Source organism: Pelophylax lessonae (assembly GCF_965119305.1).
Source record: "Pelophylax lessonae genome assembly, chromosome: 11".
In the NCBI taxonomy this organism is placed as follows: Eukaryota; Metazoa; Chordata; class Amphibia; order Anura; family Ranidae; genus Pelophylax; species Pelophylax lessonae.
In genome coordinates this window covers 237,861,951-237,887,242 of record NC_138778.1, presented here as the reverse complement: position 1 = coordinate 237,887,242, position 25,292 = coordinate 237,861,951, and the positions used below count along the sequence as shown (strand labels likewise).

Sequence of the window (25,292 nt, the reverse complement as noted above, 5' to 3'; positions counted from 1 at the left end):
TGCCTGTCCTGATCCCGGCTTGTTTTGACTACTCTTCTGGATTCTCCTTTTCGGCTCATCCACCTTCGGACCTTGACCGGTTACCCCCTGGTGGGGCGACCCTGGGGACCGCGACCTGGTATCCACCTGCAGCCAAATCCATCCTCACCATCAGAGGCCCTGGTGAAGACCGGTGGATGCTTAGACCCCGCACCTCAGGTTAGCCTGTGCTACTCACCTCGGGTTTCCAACCAAGCTCCGCCCACCGGCAACGGTAAGCCTTCTCTGCACAACAGGCTTCCACCTGCCTCATAACAGTACAACACAGCCATGTCGGAGCCTGCAAGAGAGGCCTCACCATTGGAGGAAATTTGCCAGCACCTCGCAGCCCTGTCGCAAGCCGTAAAGACCCTCCAGGATGGTTACACACAGCTAGAGGGACGATTACAATCCACCACTCTCCCGGGGAACCCTCCAGTGTTATCAGCTCCGTCCACCTCTGCAGCGTCCACAGGATCTGCTCCTAGTCCCACGGTAGTGATGTTGCCACCGGAACCCCGTGTTCCGAACCCCGAAAAATTCTCCGGAGACTGGGGTAAATTCCGAGCCTTCCGTAATGCCTGCCAATTGTACTTCTCCTTGCAGCCCCGGACCTTTTCCCTGGAGGTCACCAAGGTGGGGTTTGTCGTTTCTTTGCTCCTAGGCGAACCTCAATCCTGGGCCCATCGGCTTCTAGAGGAGAGCAGTCCACATCTGGACTCATTATCATGATTTTTTACTGCCATGGCTCATCTTTATGATGATCTGCAGCAGTCCTTCACCGCAGAAGCTGCACCTCACGTTCTCCAGCAGGGTCGCAGGCCTGTCGAGGACTACGTCACCGACTCCCGCCGCCTGATTTATGATGCCTCCTGGAACGAGGCAGCACTGCGCTACCAGTTCCGCCATGGCTTATCCGAAGGACTGAAGGATGAACTAGCCCTAGTGGGTATACCTGACACCCTGGAAGATCTGATTTCCCAGGTCATTCGGATCGACCTCCGGCTCCGGGAGCGCCGGGCAGAGCGGCCTCCACAACAGTTTCGGCCAACCTGGATGCTGCCACGGGTGACTCCTCCCGCACGTTTTTTTCTCTGACTGGACCAGTCCCTGTCTGTCCTGCTCCTACCGGTGCCACTCCAGATATGCCTGAACACATGCAACTCGGGATCATGCGACCAGCTGTGTCTCCAGAAGAGAGGTGTCGTCGGCAAATGGGTAATCTCTGTCTCTATTGTGGAGAAGCCGGCCATTATGTTGGTTCCTGCCCTGCAAAACTCTGCAACTTTCATTCTGTTCCTCCACCCAGTTGTGTGGCATCTGTTACCAATACCTCTCACCTAGCTTTACCTGTGTCATTGCAGCTCTCGGAAGGTCCCGTCCCGGTTACAGCAATCATAGATTCAGGAGCCTGCAGCTGCTTTATTGATCGCACCTTCGCTGCTCAACACGGCATACCTCTCCAGCCAAAGACCCAAGGCCTCACCATCTTTCTGGCTGACGGATCCCACATTAAATCCAGACCTGTGACCCAGGAAACCCCTCCTCTTCCCATGGTCTCCTCGTCTGGCCACAAGGAGATGATAAGTCTGGACATTATTGCATCTCCATTATTTCCCATTATCCTGGGGTTGCCATGGTTGCAGGCCCATAACCTGCAGATCGATTGGACCACAGGAGCCATCCAATTCCCGTCATCATATTACAGGAACTCCTGCCTACCCATGCCGCTCCAAGCTTCCAAAGCCCTACTCTGTCTCGAGTTTGAGCCTGACCTACGCTCCATCGTGCCCCAGGCCTACCACGACTTTCTGGACGTGTTCAGTAAATGGGGCGCCGAGACCTTGCCCCCGCATCGTCCGTATGACTGTCCCATCGAAATGCTGCCTGGGGCTGAGATTCCGTTTGGCCGGATCTATCCCTTATCTGAACGGGAACTGGACGTGCTGAAGGATTATGTGGACGAAAACCTAAAAAAAGGGTTCATCCGCCCATCCACTTCCCCGCGGGAGCAGGCATTTTCTTCGTGGAAAAAAAAGATCACTCTCTCCGACCTTGTATTGACTACAGGGATCTAAACAAGATCACTATTAAAAAACGCTACCCCCTTCCTCTGGTTCCCGAGCTTTTTCAAAGACTCAGGTCTGCTGCCCTGTTCACAAAATTGGACCTTCGTGGGGACTATAACCTAGTCCGCATCCGAGAGGGGGACGAGTGGAAGACGGCTTTCCGCACCCGATTCGGACATTTTGAGTATCTAGTGATGCCGTTCGGCCTGTGTAATGCTCCGGCTACGTTCCAACATTTCGTGAATGACATCTTCAAGGATTGGCTGGACATCTTTGTCATTGTATACCTGGATGACATTTTGATATTTTCCGCATCCCTGGAACAACACCGCGAGCATGTCCGAAATGTTCTCAGCCGCCTCTGCCAGCATGGCAAAGCAGCATTTCATTTTTAGGGCTAATAATTTCCACAGAAGGAATAAAGATGGACCCCCAGAAAGTCTCTGCTATTCTGGATTGGCCTCCGCCATCTGATAAGAAAGGAGTGCAGCGCTTTGTCGGCTTTGCCAATTTTTATAGGAAGTTCATAAGGGGATTCTCCAACATCATCTCCCCTATCACCCAGCTCACCAAGAAAGATGTCCATTATTCTTGGACTCCTGAGGCCCAGTCCGCTTTCATGATTTTAAAGAAGCACTTTACATCTGCTCCTATCCTGAGCCATCCAGATCCCACCTGGTATCCACCTGCAGCCAAATCCATCCTCACCATCAGAGGCCCTGGTGAAGACCAGTGGATGCTTAGACCCCGCACCTCAGGTTAGCCTGTGCTACTCCCCTCGGGTTTCCAACCAAGCTCCGCCCACCGGCAACAGTAAGCCTTCTCTGCACGACAGGCTTCCACCTGCCTCATAACAGAGACATACCGGGTAGGCGTAGGGTGTCAGCGGTATCCAGCAGCGGTGAGCCAGGATCGATGGATGGGCACAGGAGATCGTTACAGGATTTCGGCCGGGAGAGAGCAGCTCACACGCGTCCACTCACATCAAGCCTCAGGCCACGCCCCCCCCCCCTTACAATTTATCTTTACCATGTTCATTTTGAGTGAATTAACATATATTTTAATGTTTTATGATATATTTTTGCATTTCCTTATCCAAAAAGATCAATTTCCGGAGTTATCTGTTTTTTTTTTTAGGTATACCTTTGTTTTGAACTTGTCATGTAAAATAGATATTATAGGAATGGGTATTATGAGATGTTTCTCAGGGCTGCAGTTCCTCTGAACTCCACAAGATGGAGATCTCACTTATATTCAGACATTCTCTATGGAATACAGACAGGGTGTGGACGTGGCGAGGAGACGTTACTGGAAGTTGCAGTAGAGGAGGTAATAAGATCTTATTTTCTATTTACACCCAGTAACCCCCCGTCATGTCCGTCCTCTTCCTCCATAGTCACTGTGACCTCTTTTATCTCCAGCAGATGATGATACACACATATATAGTGTGGAAACCTAGATTAACCCCTTCAGGGGCAGAACGTTTCCCCACTTACGGGGCCGTAACTTTCTCTTCATTTTGGAGATAAAACGAGGCTGAAGTTGGTTTCTTATTCGGCAGTTTCTTATACATTACTATGACAAATTAACCTTTTTTCCTCTTATTCCTCTGCAGTAAATCTGGTTTTTTCTACATAAATGTTAAATATTATTTGTGAACAATCAGATTAATAATAAAAAAAATCTAGATTATTTGTGTTTTAACTGAAAAAAACGATAGTGAAAAATGGATGAAAAAATATGCATTTTGAATAAGTAACTGGTGATTTTAAGGGGTTAAACGCTGTTGGGCCACTGATCTAAGGGTGGAAATATAAAGAATAAGAACCCCTCCATAATACCCAACTGTATCCAGCCTGGCCCAAACTGTGGATTGGCAAGAAAACAGGTGCCAACCTTGCCAACTATATACATTTTCAGCATTTTGAATAAGTAAGTGAGGAATTTAAGGGGTTAAACGCTGTTGGGCCACTAATCTAAGGGTGGAAATATAAAGAGTAAGGACCCCTCCATTATACCCAACTGTATCCAGCCTGGCCCAAACTGTGGATTGGCAGGAAAACAGGTGCCAACCTTGCCAGTTGGGTATTATGGAGGGGTCCTTACTCTTTATATTTCCACCCTTAGATTAGTGGCCCAACAGCGTTTAACCCCTTAAATTCCTCACTTACTTATTCAAAATGCTGAAAATGTATATAGTTGGCAAGGTTGGCACCTGTTTTCCTGCCAATCCACAGTTTGGGCCAGGCTGGATACAGTTGGGTATTATGGAGGGTAAAAAGACAAGGCGCCTCTAAGTGCAGTAGGCTCTGAGTATTTATTAGGTTAAAAGCATAAAAGCACTCGCATTTGGTAAATATGACATGGGCATAGCAAAGATCTGTCTGGAGTCTTCCTATCCGCTGTGCTGAGTGGTTGCAATGAGGACATCCGGTGATCCGCTTCCTGTAGATGCGTCCTTTCGTCTGTGTCTCAGCCTGGTCGGCATGAGATTTCCTGAAGGCAGGGTGTGGACGCAGCGGCTGGTGTCCAATAGAGCGGGCGGTGGGCGGTTACATGTTTCGGAGCTCAGCTCCTTCGTCAGACCTCTCATCCCCATTGCAACCACTCAGCACAGCGGATAGGAAGACCCCAGACAGATCTTTGCTATGCCCATGTCATACTTCCCAAATGCGAGTTAACCTAATAAATACTCAGAGCCTACTGCACTTAGAGGCGCCTTGTCTTTTTATCTTTATCACTTTCAGAGCAGCTTCTCCTCTCCAGTGCTGCCGAAGTGCAGTGTCTCACCTAAAGCCTGCTGTATTCCACGGAAGCGCCCATACAACAAACCCTTTATTATGGAGGGGCCCTTACTCTTTATATTTCCACCCTTAGATTAGTGGCCCAACAGCATTTAACCCCTTAAAATCACCAGTTACTTATTCAAAATGCATTTTTTTCAGTAAAAACACAAATAATCTAGATTTTTTTAATCTGATTGTTCACAAATAATATTTAACTTTTATGTAGAAAAAAACAGATTTACTGCAGAGGAAAAAAGGTTTATTTGTCATAGTAATGTATAAGAAACTGCCGAATAAGAAACCAACTTCAGCCTCGTGGAGATAAATTCTAGTAATTTGTTCCTCTAAACAAACATCACTGACAATAAATAGAGAAGACAATGACCATCCTGACCATACATGGCCTACAAAGGGCAATTATTACACTACACAGGCAGCCAATGAGCAATCATTATAATATGCAGCCAACACAATGATGATCAGGAGGAAGAAAATATGAAGAATATTTTCCATCATTAGTGTCAGAGGGAGGAAAATACTGAGGGGTCTCTGAGGGAGGTAGAGGAGCTGAGGGGTCTCTGAGGGAAGTAGAGGAGCTGAGGGGTCTCTGAGGGAGGTAGAGGAGCTGAGGGAAGTAGAGGAGCTGAGGGGTCTCTGAGGGAAGTAGAGGAGCTGAGGGAAGTAGAGGAGCTGAGGGGTCTCTGGGGGAAGTAGAGAAGCTGAGGGAAGTAGAGGAGTTGAGGGGTCTCTGAGGGAAGTAGAGGAGCTGAGGGGTCTCTGAGGGAAGTAGAGGAGCTGAGGGGTCTCTGAGGGAAGTAGAAGAGCTGAGGGGTCTCTGGGGGAAGTAGAGGAGCTGAGGGGTCTCTGAGGGAAGTAGAGGAGCTGAGGGGTCTCTGAGGGAAGTAGAGGAGCTGAGGGGTCTCTGATGGAAGTAGAAGAGCTGAGGGGTCTCTGGGGGAAGTAGAGGAGCTGAGGGGTCTCTGAGGGAAGTAGAGGAGCTGAGGGGTCTCTGGGGGAAGTAGAGGAGCTGAGGGGTCTCTGGGGGAAGTAGAAGAGCTGAGGGGTCTCTGGGGGAAGTAGAGGAGCTGAGGGGTCTCTGAGGGAAGTAGAGGAGCTGAGGGGTCTCTGGGGGAAGTAGAGGAGCCGAGGGAAGTAGAGGAGCTGAGAGGTCTCTGAGGGAAGTAGAGGAGCTGAGGGGTCTCTGAGGGAAGTAGAGGAGCTGAGGGGTCTCTGGGGGAAGTAGAGGAGCTGAGGGGTCTCTGAGGGAAGTAGAGGAGCTAAGGGGTCTCAGGGGGAAGTAGAGGAGCTGAGGGGTCTCTGGGGGAAGTTGAGGAGCTGAGGGGTCTCTGGGGGAAGTAGAGGAGCTGAGGGATCTCTGGGGGAAGTAGAGGAGCTGAGGGGTCTCTGGGGGAAGTAGAGGAGCTGAGGGGTCTCTGGGGGAAGTAGAGGAGCTGAGGGGTCTCTAAGAAGTTAGCGGGACTAAAGGACTCTGAGAACCTCTGAGGGTTTATTTACTGCATCTCAAGGACTCTGGGACCCCTGAGGAGGAAGTGTAGCTGAAGGACTTTAGGGGCCTCTTAGGAAGTAATTGGGATGAACAACTCTGAGAGCTTAGTGGGGCTGAAGGGCTGTGGGGGACTCTGAGAGAGTAGTCGGGCTGCAAGGCTCTGAGGTAAGGGGGGGGGGGGGGCTTTAGGGCTCATAGAGACTCTTGGTTTTAGATGGTCCTCTCATGGCACCTGCACTTACTTTGATGACATCCTTAAAGAACCTCCTGCCAGCACCTGAAGGAATCCTTCACCTCACCATCTCACTAGTCAAAAAATATGTTGCAGGCCACAAAATAAGACAAAGAAGGACACTTGTTCTTTGAGGAGGTCTGTTTGGACCGCATCACTTACTGGTTGGCCAGTCCAATACCTTCCCATGACACAGGAACGTTGCATTAAATGCGCAGTCAGATAGCAGTGGTCTGAGCACATATGGGTATAATTCAGTGCCACATCCCTAATAGACTGGAAACGGATCGGTTGGAAAGGCAAGGACTTTAGAGGCACCAAGTTAAAAAATAACAATTTTATTCATAAACTTTAAAATTACATCAGAGTGTGAAAATTAAGCCTCAACCGAGGCAATTGTTTAGTCAGTATATTGATGAGGCTAGTTTGTAACAGATAATATACAGAGAAAACCAACTATACAGTATTTTCAATAACATAGGTTAGTGGAGGCATCACATCAAGAAGATCTCATGAAGGGTGACAGAAGATGAAAACTGCCATCCATCAAGATCGGTTGATGTTGTATTCAAACAATCAAAGGATTTGTGGAGTCACATTGCTCGACATGTTTCGCTAAAATAGCTTCGTCTGGAGCTAATAGTGAAATACTCTGTATAATACTGTAGACTTGTAAGAGGGCATGATGCCAAAATATAGAACTAACGAGGAGGGTAGCGTGAACATATGCAGGAGCAGATCAGAGTAAGCAGACAACAGTACAAAGCTTATCCATGTAAGGAAAAGCATCTAAGATTTCTAAGATGCATACCAAAACCATCAAGCCAGCATAGGGTAGTATGCAAAAAACATAAGAAGTATAAAGCTGTATGTCTGGGAAGGTAACCCAAGGCGCTGTCTCGGCTCCTGTATATATACACGGGCGGCGGTTCCCCATCCGGGGAGGGTGTGTATATACACGAGCCGAAACAGCGCTGGAGTTCTTGCCTCTGATTTCTTTGGTCAATCTTAGTCTTATAGGGTCTTGAGGGTCTCCTGCTCACCCAGGAGTCTGTGTGGTCAGCAGCTCGCTTTACCCTGGAGTGGTGTATCCAGGGATCACCTCGGCCACCTTAATGGCTGTGGGGGTTGAAAGTAGGACAGTATAAGGACCTCTGCATTTTTGCCCTAGGGTGGTTGTGTACCACTCTTTCACCCTCACTGTATCTCCTGCCCTAAAGGGGTGGACTGGGTTTGTCAGACTTGTGGGGAGTTTCTCTTGGACTCATTTTCCTATGTCCGGCATATTCTCCCCTCATTTCTAAAACCGTTCGCAGTTCACCACCCCCCTATCTGGTGTAAGTCTCCCTTGATATCTTTTATGATGGGTGGTGGCATACCATACAGCACTTCAAAAGGGGACAGTTTTGTCTTCTTTGTTGGAGTCCTCCGAATCCTCAGCAGAGCAATGGGCAGCATCAAGGTCCACTTCATTTGGGTCTCCTGATAGAGTTTGGCCAGTTGCAAATTTATGGTGCGATTCCTTTGTAGTCTCAGTTCGTGTGGGCCAAGCCTCTACCCAGTGCAATTAGGTAGATATAAATATGTAAACATGTATCATCAGATGAATTGTATATAGAAAAGACTATGGCAAATGGCCACAAGGTGGCGAAGTGCAATGTGCAAAAGGTGCTAAGATAAATAAATATGTGTATATATACAATAGTGATAAAAATAAATATAAATAATCAGCAAGATAAATATAGCATAAACAGCATTAAATAAATCAATAAATGAATAAATCAATGAATAATATAAAGTGAATCAAAAATCGCAATGATAAAAAATTATTAAAATAGTGCGGGAAAACATTAACTAATCCAGGTGAATGTGCAAATATACAGGGGAGTGTTATACAAAGTGCACCATGAAGTGATATTAATAATTAATATATAAAGTAAGTCCGTGGACAGGGATTGTGCAAAAAACGATGAATGTGCGGGAAACTTTTTTTCCCAAAGTGCAGCAATAAGTGATGGTCGGTCAATTCATATATTGGAATAAATCCATAAATAGGTGAGTATACCCAGTGAGATAGGTGGGCAGTGACTTACGGTGACCCCCAAGGTGGGTGACTGGTGAGCTGCAAAATGGCTACTGATGAAAAACCTACTCACCAGATGTACCCACCCCACACAGGGGTATAGAGCGGGTAATGGAGATATGCCTCGCTGGTCTTTACTCTGTGTGGTGGTTCCCTTCCTGGGGGAGAATGATATGGGGTCCGCGGGGTGTCACAGGTATCCTAACGTGGGGTCCAGTAATAGGGTCATGTTCCTATGTATCCGATGCTCCGTGGGGGGATCTGGTATGGCCACTCACAAGTATATGGATGGGAGGGTCATAGGAAGTGAAAAGACTTGATAGTGTGATATCGTAGGGGATATTTTATTCAGCAGTATAAAATAAATGGATACTCACAATCGATTATAAGGTAAACAGCGTGGTATTGGCGTCCCGGAACGCAATGCGTTCCAACTGGAAACCGGAAATGACGTGACGGCGCTGTACGCGTTTCGTCATGTGACGTCTTCTACAGCCTAGTCGCTGCAGAAGACGTCACATGACGAAACGCGTACAGCGTCGTCACGTCATTTACGGTTCCGGTTTCCAGTTGGAATGCATTGCGTTCCGGGACGCCAATACCACGCTGTTTACCTTATAATCGATTGTGAGTATCCATTTATTTTATACTGCTGAATAAAATATCCCCTACGATATCACACTATCGAGTCTTTTCACTTCCTATGACCCTCCCATCCATATACTTGTGAGTGGCTATACCAGATCCCCCCACGGAGCATCGGATACATAGGAACATGACCCTATTACTGGACCCCACGTTAGGATACCTGTGACACCCCGTGGACCCCATATCATTCTCCCCCAGGAAGGGAACCACCACACAGAGTAAAGACCAGCGAGGCATATCTCCATTACCCGCTCTATACCCCTGTGTGGGGTGGGTACATCTGGTGAGTAGGTTTTTCATCAGTAGCCATTTTGCAGCTCACCAGTCACCCACCTTGGGGGTCACCGTAAGTCACTGCCCACCTATCTCACTGGGTATACTCACCTATTTATGGATTTATTCCAATATATGAATTGACCGACCATCACTTATTGCTGCACTTTGGGAAAAAAAGTTTCCCGCACATTCATCGTTTTTTGCACAATCCCTGTCCACGGACTTACTTTATATATTAATTATTAATATCACTTCATGGTGCACTTTGTATAACACTCCCCTGTATATTTGCACATTCACCTGGATTAGTTAATGTTTTCCCGCACTATTTTAATAATTTTTTATCATTGCGATTTTTGATTCACTTTATATTATTCATTGATTTATTCATTTATTGATTTATTTAATGCTGTTTATGCTATATTTATCTTGCTGATTATTTATATTTATTTTTATCACTATTGTATATATACACATATTTATTTATCTTAGCACCTTTTGCACATTGCACTTCGCCACCTTGTGGCCATTTGCCATAGTCTTTTCTATATACAATTCATCTGATGATACATGTTTACATATTTATATCTACCTAATTGCACTTTATAATATAAGCAGCGCCATCACCTCCATTCTCATCTATCTATATAGCCTTTCGGCTATAGTCTAAGTGAGGCTGCAGCTTATTAGCACACATCTATATCCTTTGATTCCTTAGCGCGGATTTTATTATCGTTTTACAAGCCTCTACCCAGCCCGAATAGGTGCAGATGGCCACCAGCAAATACTTGTATCCTCCTGAGGGGGGCATCACAGTGAAGTCAACTAGCAATTCCTCAATCGGTGAGGCTCCTACAGCTTGTACTCCGGGAATTTATACTGGCCCTTGTCTGGGGTTGTTTCTGGCACATTCCATGCATCTGATGGCTGTAGCTTGGGTCAGTGTCGGTAGCCGGGGAATATAAAAATGTCTTTCTAGGGCCTTTTCCATGGCAGTCTTGCCTATGTGTTCCCCCGTGGAATTCTGTCACTAACTCAGTTGCCACTGCAGCTGGGATGACAATTCTTCCATCCTGCAACTGGTACCACTGGTCTTCCCTGTACTTTCCAGGTTCAGCCTCTATCCACTCTTGTTCTGTCTTTGTGTAGATTGGATCCCATTCAGAGAGTGGTACTGGGAACAGGCAGGGGCTGTGGAGTCGGAGTCGGAGGAAATTTTGGGTACGTGGAGTCGGAGTCGGAAAACAATGCACCGACTCCGACTCCTACTCCTACTAAATTTAGATTGGAATGAAAAAAAAAAGCAAGTTTAAATGTCCCAATTCACAAAAAGTTATAATTAATGACTTAGTATAAAGGAAACTTATAATTGAGGAGGCCAAATGTAAAAAGGAAGAACTACAGAAAGTTCTGAAAGGACGTTTTGTCTTCCTTAAAATGGATGGATGCACACGTCACAGAGTCAATTATTAGATTTGTGGATGAAAATAACAAAACAATAACACGGACCCTCGGATTAAAGGACACTCAGGCACATCACACCAGTGATGACCTTCAGAAGTTAGTGGAGGGTGTTCTAGAAGATTTGAAATGACAAAGGAACAGATTTTATGTGTTGTGACAGATAACGCTTCTAACATGTTGAGCACAATTGAGAAGATAAACGCAGATGAAGAAGGTAACAAACAGATATTAGAGTTAGAGGAAGACGGCTCTGCAAGTATTGGAGAAAGTTTAAAAACTGACATTTTTTTAGACTTTGTTGAAGAAGCATTGAAGCTTGCTACTATTCATCATATGCAATGTGCTGTTCATACACTGCAACTTGCCATAAGAGATGGATTAAAAGATCGCCATGCAGCTACACTAATTGGCAAATTACGGCAAGCATGGGCATCCGCAAGGGGGGGGGGGGAGTGCTCCCCCCTGGAAATTTCCTGGCCTGCTCTAAGAGGGAAATCTATGGGGACCCTGCTCTAAAGGAGATCTACGGGGGACCCTGGCCTGGTCTGCTCTTAAGGGGGATCTATGGGGACCCTGGCCTGCTCTAAAGGGGGCTTTATGGGGGACCCTGGCCTGGCCTGCTTTAAAGGGGGATCTATGGGGACCCTGCTCTAAAGGGGATCTATGGGGGACCCTGGCCTGGCCTGCTCTAAAGGGGATCTATGGGGGCAAAAACGAGCGGAGCATGGGTGACCTTAAAATAATGCCCCTTCCTGAAAAAACTTCTGCGGATGCCCATGATGGCAAGTAACTGTTGCAGCCAGGGCCCCGAAAACAGATGCAATTTTGAAAAGACGTGCAGGAAAAGGAGCCATTTTGGATCAAACAACTCGCTGGGGAAGCACTTATTTAATGGTGAAGCGTTTGCTTGAACTTAAAGACTTCATAGAAGAAATGGACAATGAAAATCTTGCATTAACTGAAAGCCAGTGGACACAAACAAAAGAGCTGGAGAACCTTCTTTCTCACCCCTTCACTGTCACCAAGAGGTTGCAATGTAACAATCTAACCCTGGGTAAATTCCTCTTGGAATGGAAGAGCCTGTTATATATCGCCTGAACAAAAATGGAGGATTAATAGCCGAGGGCATTGCATCTTCAATGATGAAAAGAGAGAGTCTTTTGCTGGAAAATGAAATCTTGTTAGCGGCTATTTATGTCGAACCAATGAGCCGACTTTTTTTGAACAGTGAACAGACTACTGGGAAAAAGGCTCTCTATGATGTAGCAGTTCGCATGAAGGGATTACGACCTGAAATACCTCCACAGGATGAAGTTCTTTTAAGCAATAGTGGTAACTCAGGACCATCTTCTTCAAACGAAGAATTAGACTTTGATTCCTTCTTAGACAAAACGCTAAAGGAAAGCGACGTCGCATAAGCGTTACAGAACCAGTAAATGTCCAAATAAAAAAATTCCAACAGGAATTTTATAAAGTAAAAATTCGTTGAAAAGTATGATCGCTCCTCAAAACTTACTGTTGAAGAAGCCATCCTTGTTTATCTAGAGATCGTTAGTGATGTGGCCAGAATAGTTACTGCAATGCCACCCACCCAAGTCAGTGTCGAAAGATTAATACATATTAATACAGAGGAGTTGGAGTCCGAAGTACAAAAAACGGAGGAGTCGGAACATTTATCTACCGACTCCACAGCCCTGGGAACAGGGGGGCTATTTGTTGTGGGGGCCACTGGAATGCTGTATCCCTGGCCGCTCGGTCTGCTGTCCTTTTGCCTCTAGCTACCTGGGAGTCTCCCTTCTGATGGCCTCTACAGTGGACTACTGTAACTTCAGAGGAGGCCCATACTGCTTCCAAGAGTTCCAGTATTTCTGTCCCATACTTGATGCTCTTCCCTCCAAACGTAATGAGCCCTCTTTCCTTATACAGGGCTCTATGAGAATGGAGAGTCAGGAAGGCATATCTAGAGTCCACATAAACATTCAGTCTTAGTCTGCCAGTGAGTTGTAATGCCCTGGTTAGCGCTATTAATTCCACTTTCTGAGAAGAGGTTCCCTGTGATAAGGCTCCTGTCTCTATCACTGTCTCCTGTGTAACCACTGCATAGCTGGCATAGTGGATCCAATCCTTTACAAATCTGCTGCCATCAGTGAAGTACAATCCACATCTGGCTTTTCCAAGGGGCTGCCTTTCAAGTCTGGCCGACTTGCGTAGACTTCATCCATGACCTAGAGGCAGTCATGTGCCAGAGGTTCTGGTGAGGTAGGAAGCAGAGTGGCTGGGTTTAGGGTATTAACAGTCTCTAAATGGATTTGAGGATTTTCACACAGCATGGCCTGGTATTTGACCATCCGGCTGTTGAACCAGTGATTTCCTTTGTAATCCATTAGTGCCTGTACCTGGTATGGGACATAGGTTTCCTGACCTAGCGATAACTTGTCAGCTTCTGATGCAATATCCCACAAGCAAGGTGGCCAACCCTGTGCTACAGTGTCCAGTTGTTTTGAGAGGTACGCCATAGGGCATTGCCATGATCCCAGGTACTGTGTCAGGACTCCCACTGCTATTCTTCCCATAGAAATGGCTCTCTCCCCCTTTGTGGATTCTTAGAGGGTCTGGTATCCAAATCTGGCAGAATCCGGCTACTCCCAGGTTGGGGCAGGGATCTGGCAAACAGCTTCTTTGCTGCCCTTTCCCAACTGTCTCTGGCCTTGTGACACCCCGAACCCCAGTTATTTTTACAGTCTTTTGGCACAATTTAGCTTTTCTTCTAGATAACTTTTAACTTGTGTAACTGCAACAGTTAACTTGCTCACATTACTTTTATTCCATGGTCAGATTCTCTCATCATTTCCGATCTGTAATCCACCTAATGGGGCCACAGCTGTTTTTCATAACTCTTCAACATACTTTAAACCTGCTTGGCTTATTCTGTGTCCCTCCTCTGCATAGAAGAGTCAGTAGGAGCTGCTGGCAGTCTGCCAAAGTGGGACTAGAAGTCTGAATCATTGTGCGGAACAAGTCTGTTATAGCTGAGTTGAAAAGACAGGGCAAGAGTTCGGTTCCTGGAATCGGGAGTCTTTGGGGTGGAAGTGGACATTGACATATATGAACCTATTGATCGGCCGATTTCATCCTACTTATGCTGAGTGTGTCAAGCCCAGGGATACCATTTTGGGTATATACACTATTGGCACTTTTCCACTGCAAGTACCGGCTTGGCTCCACTCAGCACTGCTTGGCCCAGCTCGGCTCAGTTTGCTTTTCCACTGCATGGTACGAGTCGGCACCTTTCAGCACTGTATAGGCTCTACTCGGCTCCGTTTGCTTTTCCACTAAGTAGTAAGTGGGTTGGATTACAACAATTCTCTGACCAATCAGTGGCTAGTAGTGACAAACAATCAATGCTGCATGCAAAGGATTGTGGGATATGGTATTGGTACGGCCCGTTTGGAACCCCAACCGAGGTGGTACTGTTTAAGCGAGGCCGTACCATGTAGTGGAAAAACACAGCTGTACCAAACCGAACCGAACCGTTCTAACACGTACCATGCGGTACCATGCAGTGGAAAAGCGTCGAACTGAGCCAAACCGATCCGTACCATGCAGTGGAAAAGCGCCATAAGACTGACAACTGAGGGGGGTCTGGTCATCTTCCTGTGCAACATAATGACTTAAACTTGATTCCCCCCAGTCTACAGGGTGGGCATTGAGACTACTCATATCTGCACGTGACATGTTCCTCTATATACGGGGGAGGCTGTACAAATGATTTCTCAGTTAAACATACCAAGACTTGCTACGAAGGCTTTTATCCTTCTCATATACAGTACCACTTTACTAAACTTTCACCTTAATTTGATTACTTACCTCTCCTAATAATAAACTTGCACAGACCCTCAAACATAAATGTCTATAATGATCTCTCTATCTCCTTACCCCCTTTTTTGCATGGACACAAATGTGAAGGGAGGGGAGGAATCTGGAAAGGCACACAGGCATTTCAGTACCTACACTATTAACCTTTCTGTATTTATTTACTTTTTCTCATTTACAACTTTACAGAACTTTTGCTACAGCTTCACCACTTAACTCCTCCAAAGCCAAACCCACAGACAAAAGTAACAAAACCTATGCCACAAATCAGCCATGCTTGGCTTTAACTCTCTGTCTTAATTCAGGTAACATTGTCATTTAATAAAGACAATACAACAAGCATTCAACATCTTCATACAAGCAATATGTCCTCGACATTAGCTAACTACAAGCAATTCGGACACACACACATCTTACATATAGTTTTACAATCTGAGCGGTCAGCTCATCGTTTTTGATATTCAATCAACGCTCCAAAACTTCTACCGTCCAGAGACCAATACTATTACTATTACAAATTGAGGCTTCCCAAAGATACAACAGTTTCATTTTTATATCAGTCTGTCGCCCAATTTATCAAACAAAAACAAGATTGCAAGCTGGTGTCCAGTCAAACCCTGAGTCTAAGTCAGATTCCAAGATTCTGGTATTATATCATTTAGTTCAGGTGTATCGTTGGGCTTAATTACTACATAATTTCCCATTATAATATATGGAAATTGCATCACTGATCTTACTTTCTACACTGATCGTAATGTAATAGGGCATACACCACTGTGTAAACAGCCTTATCTTCCCTTGGAATTTCTTCTCCTCTTGCTCCCTATTCCGCTCCCGCACCATGCTTGCTATCTGGGAGTTGTTGTTCTACATGTGGGCAAGACGCAGTAGGATTTGGTCTTAAATCATCCTCTTTCTTTAGTGGAAGAGAGGAGTATACTGCATCATAACTAGCTGGGGATGGTCCAAGGGCTGAGGGAACATTAGAAAATACCTGTGGGGACTCAGGAGTATATCCCGGGGCATACTACAACCAATTCAGTCCTCCCACCCTTAAATACTTTATGTCCCAGTCTGTATTCCCTGAAAACCATGGGAGTGCTAAATTATTAATTCATAGATCTACATATTAATCATACCAGGGAGAGATTCTCATGACACTCTTTACATGTTTCATTTCATAACTCCTATGTCATTTGCTCCGCTCTCTTTCTTTTTCTTCATAATATTACTTATTACGCAGAGGCAGAGGTCCCTTACCAGGGACTTTACATCTTACAACAGAACAACAGTTAAGCAAATCTCTAAATATTACGGTGTCAGTATCTATTCTTCACTGGAAGGCCGCCATGCACTGACGGACACTGTCGATACCTCTCTTTTAGTTCAGAGGTTTAACACTGAAAGACACAGACACCACGATAAACTTATTCTGTTACCTTTGAGCATCCCTTCCTGAACTTTTTGATCATACACTCTAGGGGGGATAGGACTGACTGGTTCCCACCTGTTTTGTAGCCCTAGAGACGTCAAGACAGACACAGAGTTTACAGTAAGGTTTTGAGAATCTCTGGTAAGGTGTCCAAGACTCTCGACGCAAAGGGGTAATTCAAACAACAATTGCTTTCTCTTATCAATTGCTCAGATACAGTCGCCCCGACTGACAACTGCGTCTACACAGGGTCCACTATCGCTTGTTACCAGGCAATGTCTCATGCACACCATTCACACTGACCTTTGCCACATGGGATAACTAACTGATTGAGGTCCGCCCAGGATGCTCTATCATCCTCTTTCTTGGGGTTTTCTCAGGGGGTTATCAGGCTCCCCTTCTCTCAAATACCATTGATAGGTCCTGGCCTGACTTATCCCAACCAGAAGGCAAAGATCTCACCTGGTCCTGAAGTGGAGCTCCAACAGTTTTGTTGGTTCCTGAGCCTGGATTCTCAAGACGTCATCGGGGCGGTTTCGGAGCAGGCCACCAAGATACAGCGTAGTCTCCCAGACAAATTCATTCAGTGGCGCCTGAGACGTAGGCTCGATCCACAGAACCGGCTCCGGACCGATCCCCAATGAGTCACGGTGGAACAGCCACCAGTCTCAAAAATTCCACCTTGGTTTCCCGAAGCCAATGCACCAAATGTTGCAGCAAATAAATTGAAACCCAGAATGAATTTCTTGGACTCAGGCTTTGGAATCAAACCCTTTTACTCGCCAGCGAAAATGGCTTAGCCTGGTTAATACCTGCTTGCTAAGTGAGTGAAAAATCGTGTACATCACATATAGGAAACAGCAGTCACATCACAGATACAGATTTCCCCAACTAGCTTGGCAGTAATACAATAGAAATCCTCCCCCTACCATTGACTCCTGAACATCTGCATGTAGCAATTACATCCCTGGCCTTCACTTCTTATCTGTATTCTCATTCGTTCTTGGAAGGGCTAGAGAAGAAAAATATGAGGGAGAAGGTGGGGGCCTCAAATGTGCAGCTTGGCTGTCATGATCTCTGTAGTACCACAGAATCTACCATTTTGTCTTAAAAGGCTATTTATTCTCCATTTTAGAAGCTTTCCAGGTACTGCCACACTCTTGCTATCCAATCCCTTCTCTTACTGCAGAGAGTGACAGTGACATCACTCGTGTCAGTCAGCAGGCTACCGGAGATTGGAGCCTTACAGCCGGAGTTCTGGTAATTATCCTGATTAGCCAGCAACGCCGGTGTTCCGTGAGAAAAACTTACCCGTGAGAAATGCCTACCCTCGTCACTTCCGGTGCACCTACGTCAGCACCTACGTCAGTGAACAGCTGAGGCGCTTATTAGTGAGCAGGCTTGGAGGGTATGAAATGTTCACGGTAGTGTGTTATAACATTACAACGCATCACCATATTAAAACATTCTGAGAGCTCCGTGATTTACATTTCATACACCCACCGCCGTTTTTACATTTACTAGCCGAGATCAGGGAAGTGACAGTGGTAGGAGCGGAGATGACTCATGTTGCGGCCGAGCAGTTTAATGTAACCGCCGCAACAGCTCATGCCTTCTAACGTTACACACACTACTGTCAAAATTTCATACCCTCAGAGCATGCTCACTTCTCAGCTTCTCAGCTGTTCAATTACGTCACCGGGGCTGTGAGCATGCGCACTGCTACGCTGCTCAGCTGTTCCTGACAGGAAGTGACGAGGGTAGGCATTTCTCACGGGGTAGCTTATTCTCACGAAACACCGGCCAAAAGCCAGCAAGTTCCCTTCCTGGACATCATGATGACCCAACATTGACCTCACTGCATTGCCTCAGAACAAACAAGTCTCAGGAAGGATTGTATTTATCATTCCTTGTCTGCAGATCTAATACTAATCAAATCCAGTTCAGAAACCAAACAAACCCAACAGAGGAAAGGGAATTTCTGATCCGGCAGGTAAACAGGGTCCCAGGACCTTGAAAATGTAGTAAACACTAAACAGTACAAACTAAATGTGTTCCCATGAGGGCAGTAGTCCTTAAATGTACAGCAACCCTCCTATTACCCCCTCACATCCTATTATTGTGTGATCAATACCATCCAAATAATTCTTACTTTCATTTCCCAAAGTTATCTGTCTACACGGAGATCTGTATGGATGAAATGACGGCACCAATGAGGATGGAGGAGGACCGGAGTCACATGACTGAGAAGATACTAAACCTCACCCTGGAGATCATCTACCTGCTGACCGGAGAGGTGAGGGGGATTCTGGGAGATCACATGACATCACTCTTATCTCTATTAATAAGATACAGACCTGACCGGAGAGGGGAGGAGGATTCTGGGAGGTCACATGACATCACTCTTATCTCTATTAATAAAACACAGACCTGACCGGAGAGGTGAGGAGGATTCTGGGAGGTCACATGACATCACTCTTATCTCTATTAATAAAACACAGACCTGACTGGAGAGGTGAGGAGGATTCTGGGACTCTAACATGATATTCCTATTGGTTCCTCAATACAGAGATTTCCTCTGGTGAAGTCAGGTGATCATATGACCATCACAGTGCCTCAGTGTGACTCCCTAAAACCCGAGAGACACAACATGAAGAAGATTCTAGAAGTCACCAAGAAGATGATGGAGCTGCTGACAGGAGAGGTGAGCGGTGCTGGGAATTCTGGGACATTATCCAGTAACAGACAAGGGATGTGTCTGGATGGTGACTGTATCATTGTGTGTGTCAGGTTCCTATAAGGTGTCAGGATGTCACTGTCTATTTCTCCATGGAGGAGTGGGAATATTTAGAAGGACACAAGGATCTCTACAAGGACGTCATGATGGACAATCAACAGAATTTGAGTTTTGTGAAGAATGTAAAGAAGGAATATTCCCGGAATGAGACAATAGTGAACCTCACCCTGGAGATCCTCAGCCTGCTGACTGGAGAGGTGAGTGTAATGAAGGGGTTAAGTCTGACTCCGCTGTACACTGGGATGTATTCAGAGTCACTTTGAGACTTCTGATGTTCTGCTAATCAATAACGACATCCACACAAGTACTATGAATACATAAATTGTATATACTGGTGGTGGAACTACCAGGGTCGGGGTCCCCAGCGGAGTTGCTGGCAACAGGACTCTGAGCTAAGAGTGTCTCTTATACAGCCCAGAGCCTGCACTGACAGTTCCCTCGCATGGATGAGAGAAGAGAGAGCCGATTTGCTCCTTATCCCGCTCCTCTCCTCCTGTGTGCACCATGGGAAGTGTGAAGCTAAGCAGCGGAATTTAATCATTCAGCTACTGGGGTTCACCCTTCCCATGGTGCACACAGGAGGAGAGGGGTGAAGGAGGAGGAGCTATCAGTGCAGGCTCTGAGCCGTATGAGAGAGATGCTCTCAGCTCAGAGTCCTGCTGAGGAGGCACTGATGGGGCAGCACTGATGATCATTGCCCTAAATATCAGTGTGAACAATGTACTGACAGTCTTGCCGGTTAACAACTTCAGCTCTGGAAGAATTTCCCCCCTTCATGACCAGGCCATTTTTTGCTATACGGCACAGCGTTACTTTACCTGACATATGTGCAGTTGTGCGACGCTGTACCCAAATAACATTTATGTAATTTCATCCCACAAATAGGGCTTTCTGATTGCGATATTGCGGTGGCCATATTGGACCCTAACTGACACTTTTGAGAATAGCTCCTTCTACTCCCCTATACTGTCCCTTCCTTCTCCTCTTTACTGTGCCCCTCCTACTCCCCTGTACTGTGCCCTCCTACTCCCCTGTACTGTGCCCTCCTATTCCTCTTTACTGTGCCCCTCCTACTCCCCTGTACTGTGCGCTCCTACTCCTCTTTACTGTTTCCACCTACTCTGTACTGTGCCCTCATACTCCTCTTTACTGTGCCCCTCCTACTCCCCTGTACTGTGCCCTCCTACTCCCCTGTACTGTGCCCTCCTATTCCTCTTTACTGTGCCCCTCCTACTCCCCTGTACTGTGCGCTCCCACTCCTCTTTACTGTTTCCACCTACTCTGTACTGTGCCCTCATACTCCTCTTTACTGTGCCCCTCATACTCCCCTGTACTGTGCCCCTCCTACTCCCATGTACTGTGCCCTTCTACTCCCCTGTACTGTGCCCTATTACTCCTCTTTACTGTGCCCTCCTACTCCCCTGTACTGTGCCCTTCTATTCCCCTGTATCGTGCCCCTCTACTCCCCTGTACTGTTTCCCTCTACTCCCCTGTACTGTGCCGTTCTACTCTCCTGTACAGTGCCCTCCTATTCCCCTTTACTGTGCCCCTCCTACTCCCCTGTACCATGCCCCTCTACTCCCCTGTACCGTGCCCCTCTACTCCTTTGTACTGTGCCCTCCAACTTCCTTGTACTGTACCCCTCTACTCCCCTGTACTGTGCCCCTCTACTCCCCTGCACTGTGCCGCTCTACTCCCCTGCACTGTGCCCCTCTACTCCCCTGCACTGTACCCTTCTACTCCCCTGTACTGTGCCCTCCTACTCTGTACTGTGCCCTTCTACTCTGTACTGTGCCCTTCTACTCCTCTATACTGTGCCCCTCTATTCCCCTGTACCGTGCCCCTCTTTTCCCCTGTACCGTGCCCCTCTATTCCCCTGTACCGTGCCCCTCTATTCCCCTGTACCGTGCCCCTCTATTCCCCTGTACCGTGCCCCTCTATTCCCCTGTACCGTGCCCCTCTATTCCCCTGTACCGTGCCCTTCTACTCCCCTATACCGTGCCCCTCTATTCCCCTGTACCGTGCCCCTCTTTTCCCCTGTACCGTGCCCCTCTATTCCCCTGTACCGTGCCCCTCTATTCCTCTGTACCGCGCCCCTCTATTCCCCTGTACCGTTCCCCTCTACTCCCCTGTACCGTGCCCTTCTACTCCTCTGTACTGTGCTCTTCTACTCCCCTGTATTGTGCCCCTCTACTCCCCTGTACTGTGCCCTCCAACTTCCTTGTACTGTGCCCTTATACTCCCCTGTACTGTGCTCCTCTACTCCCCTGTACTGTGCCCCTCTACTCCCCTGTACGGTGCCCATTTTTATCCCCTGAACCGTGCCCTTCTACTCCCCTGTATCGTGCCCTTCTACTCCCTTGTACCGTGCCCCTCTACTCTCCTATGCCGTGCCCTCCTACTCCCATGTACCGTGCCCTTCTACTCCTGTGTACCGTGCCCTTCAACTCCCCTGTACCGTGCCCCTCTACTCCCCTGTACTGTGCCCTATTACTCCTCTTTACTGTGCCCCACTTCTCCCCTTTACTGTGCCCCCTACTCCCCTGTACTGTGCCCTTCTACTCCCCTGTACAGTGCCCCACTTCTCCCCTTTACTGTGCCCCCTACTCCCCTGTACTGTGCCCTTCTACTCCCCTGTACTGTGCCCTTCTACTCCCCTGTACTGTCCCCTTCTACTCCCCGTTACCATGCCCCTCTACTCCCCTGTACTGTGCCCCTCTACTCACCTGTACTGTGCCCCTCTACTTCTCTCTACTGTACCCTTCTACTCCTCTTTACTGTGCCCCTCTACTTCTCTCTACTGTACCCTTCTACTCCTCTGTACTGTGCCCCTCTACTTCTCTGTACTGTACCCTTCTACTCCTCTTTACTGTGCCCCTCTACTCCCCTGTACTGTGCCCTTCTACTCCTCTTTACTGTGCCCCTCTACTTCCCTGTACTGTGCCCTCCAACTTCCTTGTACCGTGTCCTACTCCCCTGTACCGTGCCCCTGTAGTCCCCTGTACCGTGCCCCTCTACTCCCCTATACCGTGCCCCTCTACTCCCCTGTACTGTGCCCCTCTTCTCCCCTGCAATGTGCCTTCCTACTCCCCCATACTGTGTCCTTTTACTCCCCTGTGCTGTGTCCTTCTACTCCCCCGTACTGTGCCCTTCTACTCCCCTGTTCTGTTCCCTTCTCCTCCCCTGTTCTGTGCCCTTCTCCTCCCCTGTACTGTGCCCTTCTCCTCCCCTGCACTGTGCCCTTTTACTCCACTGTACCGTGCCCTTCTACTCCACTGTACCGTGCCCTTCTACTCCACTGTACTGTGCCCTTCTACTCCCCTGTACCGTGCCCCTCTACTCTCCTGTACCGTGCCTTTCTACTCCCCTGTACTGTGCCCTTCTATTACTCTGTACTGTGCCCTCCTACTCCCCTGTACAGTGCCCTTCTTCACCCCTGTACTGTCCCCTTCTACTCCTCTGTACCATGCCCTTCTGCTCCCCATGTACTGCACCCTTTTACTTCCCTGTACTGCGCCCCTCTACTCCCCTGTTCTGTGCCCCTCTACTCCCCTGTACTGCGTCCCTCTACTCCCCTGTACTGCGCCCCTCTACTCCCCTGTGCTGTGCCCTTCTACTCCCCTGTGCATTGCCCTTCTACTCCCCTGTACCGTGCCCCTCTACTCCCCTGTACCGTGCCCCTCTACTCCCCTGTACCGTGCCCCTATACTCCCCAGTACTGTGCCCATCTTCTCCCCTGTACCGTGCCCCTCTACTCCCCTGTACCGTGCCCTTCTACTCCCCTGTACTGTGCCCTTCTACTCCCCTGTACTGTGCCCATCTGCTCCCCTGTACTGTGCCCTTCTACTCCCCTGTACTGTGCCCTTCTACTCCCCTGTACCGTGCCCCTCTACTCTCCTGTACCGTGCCTTTCTACTCCCCTGTACTGTGCCCTTCTATTACTCTGTACTGTGCCCTCCTACTCCCCTGTACAGTGCCCTTCTTCACCCCTGTACTGTCCCCTTCTACTCCTCTGTACCATGCCCTTCTGCTCCCCATGTACTGCACCCTTCTACTTCCCTGTACTGCGCCCCTCTACTCCCCTGTTCTGTGCCCCTCTACTCCCCTGTACTGCGTCCCTCTACTCCCCTGTACTGCGCCCCTCTACTCCCCTGTGCTGTGCCCTTCTACTCCCCTGTGCATTGCCCTTCTACTCCCCTGTACCGTGCCCCTCTACTCCCCTGTACCGTGCCCCTCTACTCCCCTGTACCGTGCCCCTATACTCCCCAGTACCGTGCCCATCTTCTCCCCTGTACCGTGCCCCTCTACTCCCCTGTACCGTGCCCTTCTACTCCCCTGTACTGTGCCCTTCTACTCCCCTGTACTGTGCCCATCTGCTCCCCTGTACTGTGCCCTTCTACTCCCCTGTACTGTGCCCTTCTACTCCCCTGTACTGTGCCCCTCTGCTCCCCTGTACTGTGTCCCTCTCCTCCCCATGTACTTATTTTTGAGACTATGTGCGTACATTTTGGCAGGTAGGGGCCCCATTACATTCATTTACCCAGGGGCCCATGATGATATAAAGACGTCCCTGTGGGAGAGTGATATTTATCTTTGTATAACACAGAACTGTACAGTGATAATGAAGAAATCTACTAAAAATGACAAAAGAAGGAGATCTCATAATGTGACCACAAGATCCTCGAGAATCCAGAATCTCATCACCATCCCCCCACCTCTATCCCTGATCTCTACAAGACACAACACACAGAAGGTTCTAGAAGTCACCAAGAAGATGGTGGAGCTGCTGACAGGAGAGGTGAGCGGTGCTGGGAATTCTGGGACATTATCCAGTAACAGACAAGGGATGTGTCTGGATGGTGACTGTATCATTGTGTGTGTCAGGTTCCTATAAGGTGTCAGGATGTCACTGTCTATTTCTCCATGGAGGAGTGGGAGTATTTAGAAGGACACAAGGATCTCTACAAGGACGTCATGATGGAGAATCAGCCGCCCCTCACATCACCGGGTAAGAGGAGACTTTATTGTAAAGGAGAGAGCAGTACGGAGGCTCCACCTAGATCCCCCATCATCTGATAAACACATAGAAACAATGTATTCAGTCTCAGTGATGTGGGACCTCTGCAGCTTGTCTCATGTGAGCATTTAGGCCACCACTGATTACTGAATACCAATATTATGCGTTCTTCACTGTATAATTTATATTGTACATTACATACTCCTGACCCCTGCACTATATACTCTATGTTGTACATTACATAGTCCTGACTTCTGCTCTCTCCCCTCCACCCACTGCTACATAATATGGATTCTCTTTTGTTACACCCATTTTCTACCAGCTGGACATTTTATATCTGATGATTTGATTGGAGGACAGACTTTTACATGGTGATAATAATGTGATAACATCCTCCAACTTCGGAACCTTAAACAGAAAGTGATAATGTGGGAGGAGTCAGTAACCCAATGATGGAGATCTTCAGGATCAGTCCAGTCTTCATCTTGGTTGTTCTCCCCCCATCCTCTGACCTCTGGTGGGGCTCAGCCCCGCTGTTATTCATGACTAAATCATGGACTAAATAAGGAAGTGCAGGACTTCTTGTATTGGGAAGATGGCAATGAGTGACAGAGGGGGAGGGGACACTCGTCCTATAATCCCCTCATCACTGTCACTCCTATAAAAGACAGTTCTCGTTGTTTCCTCACTCTCTGACTAAGGTCCATGAATAAAGAAATGAAGTGCACAAAGGTGGGGAGGTGCGGGACTTTAAATGAGGCGCGCGGTGGGAGGTGTCGTGCGCCTCCATCCCTATTCAAGTAGAAATAAAGGAGGGTTGGGACTTTAATTGAGAGAGATGAGAAGGTTGTCAGGGTGAATGTCACACGTTTATTGGTACATACAGATATACAACCATAACATGGAAAATGTATAGAAATAAAATGCTGATAAGACCGGCAGATGTCCCCAAGTCCAGGTTCATAGAAACCAGCATAGCCGAATATAAAAGGTAATAGGTGGTTGAATGCAATCATTACATCAGCAGACTGACGCCTTTCGAGGACTAAATATACCGCTTCATCAGAAGTAGATGTATGATATGAATCTA

At 47.5% G+C, this 25,292-nt stretch overlaps 2 protein-coding genes across 2 annotated transcripts in view; both read left to right on the top strand.

Annotated features, from left to right (window-relative positions):
* The window catches only part of LOC309567520 (uncharacterized protein), a gene marked incomplete at its 5' end in the record, with an annotated part of 1,161,679 nt that overhangs the window by 568,664 nt on the left and 567,723 nt on the right, over positions 1 to 25,292 (top strand). The window lies entirely within an intron of this gene.
* LOC309566965 (uncharacterized protein) lies at positions 763 to 23,857 on the top strand (the record flags this gene model as incomplete). The annotated part of the gene is made up of 7 exons (XM_082272284.1): positions 763 to 917; positions 15,146 to 15,261; positions 17,524 to 17,648; positions 18,556 to 18,684; positions 18,958 to 19,092; positions 19,179 to 19,382; positions 23,792 to 23,857. Coding segments are annotated over 7 exons (930 nt in total), but the record flags the coding sequence as incomplete, so codon positions are not given.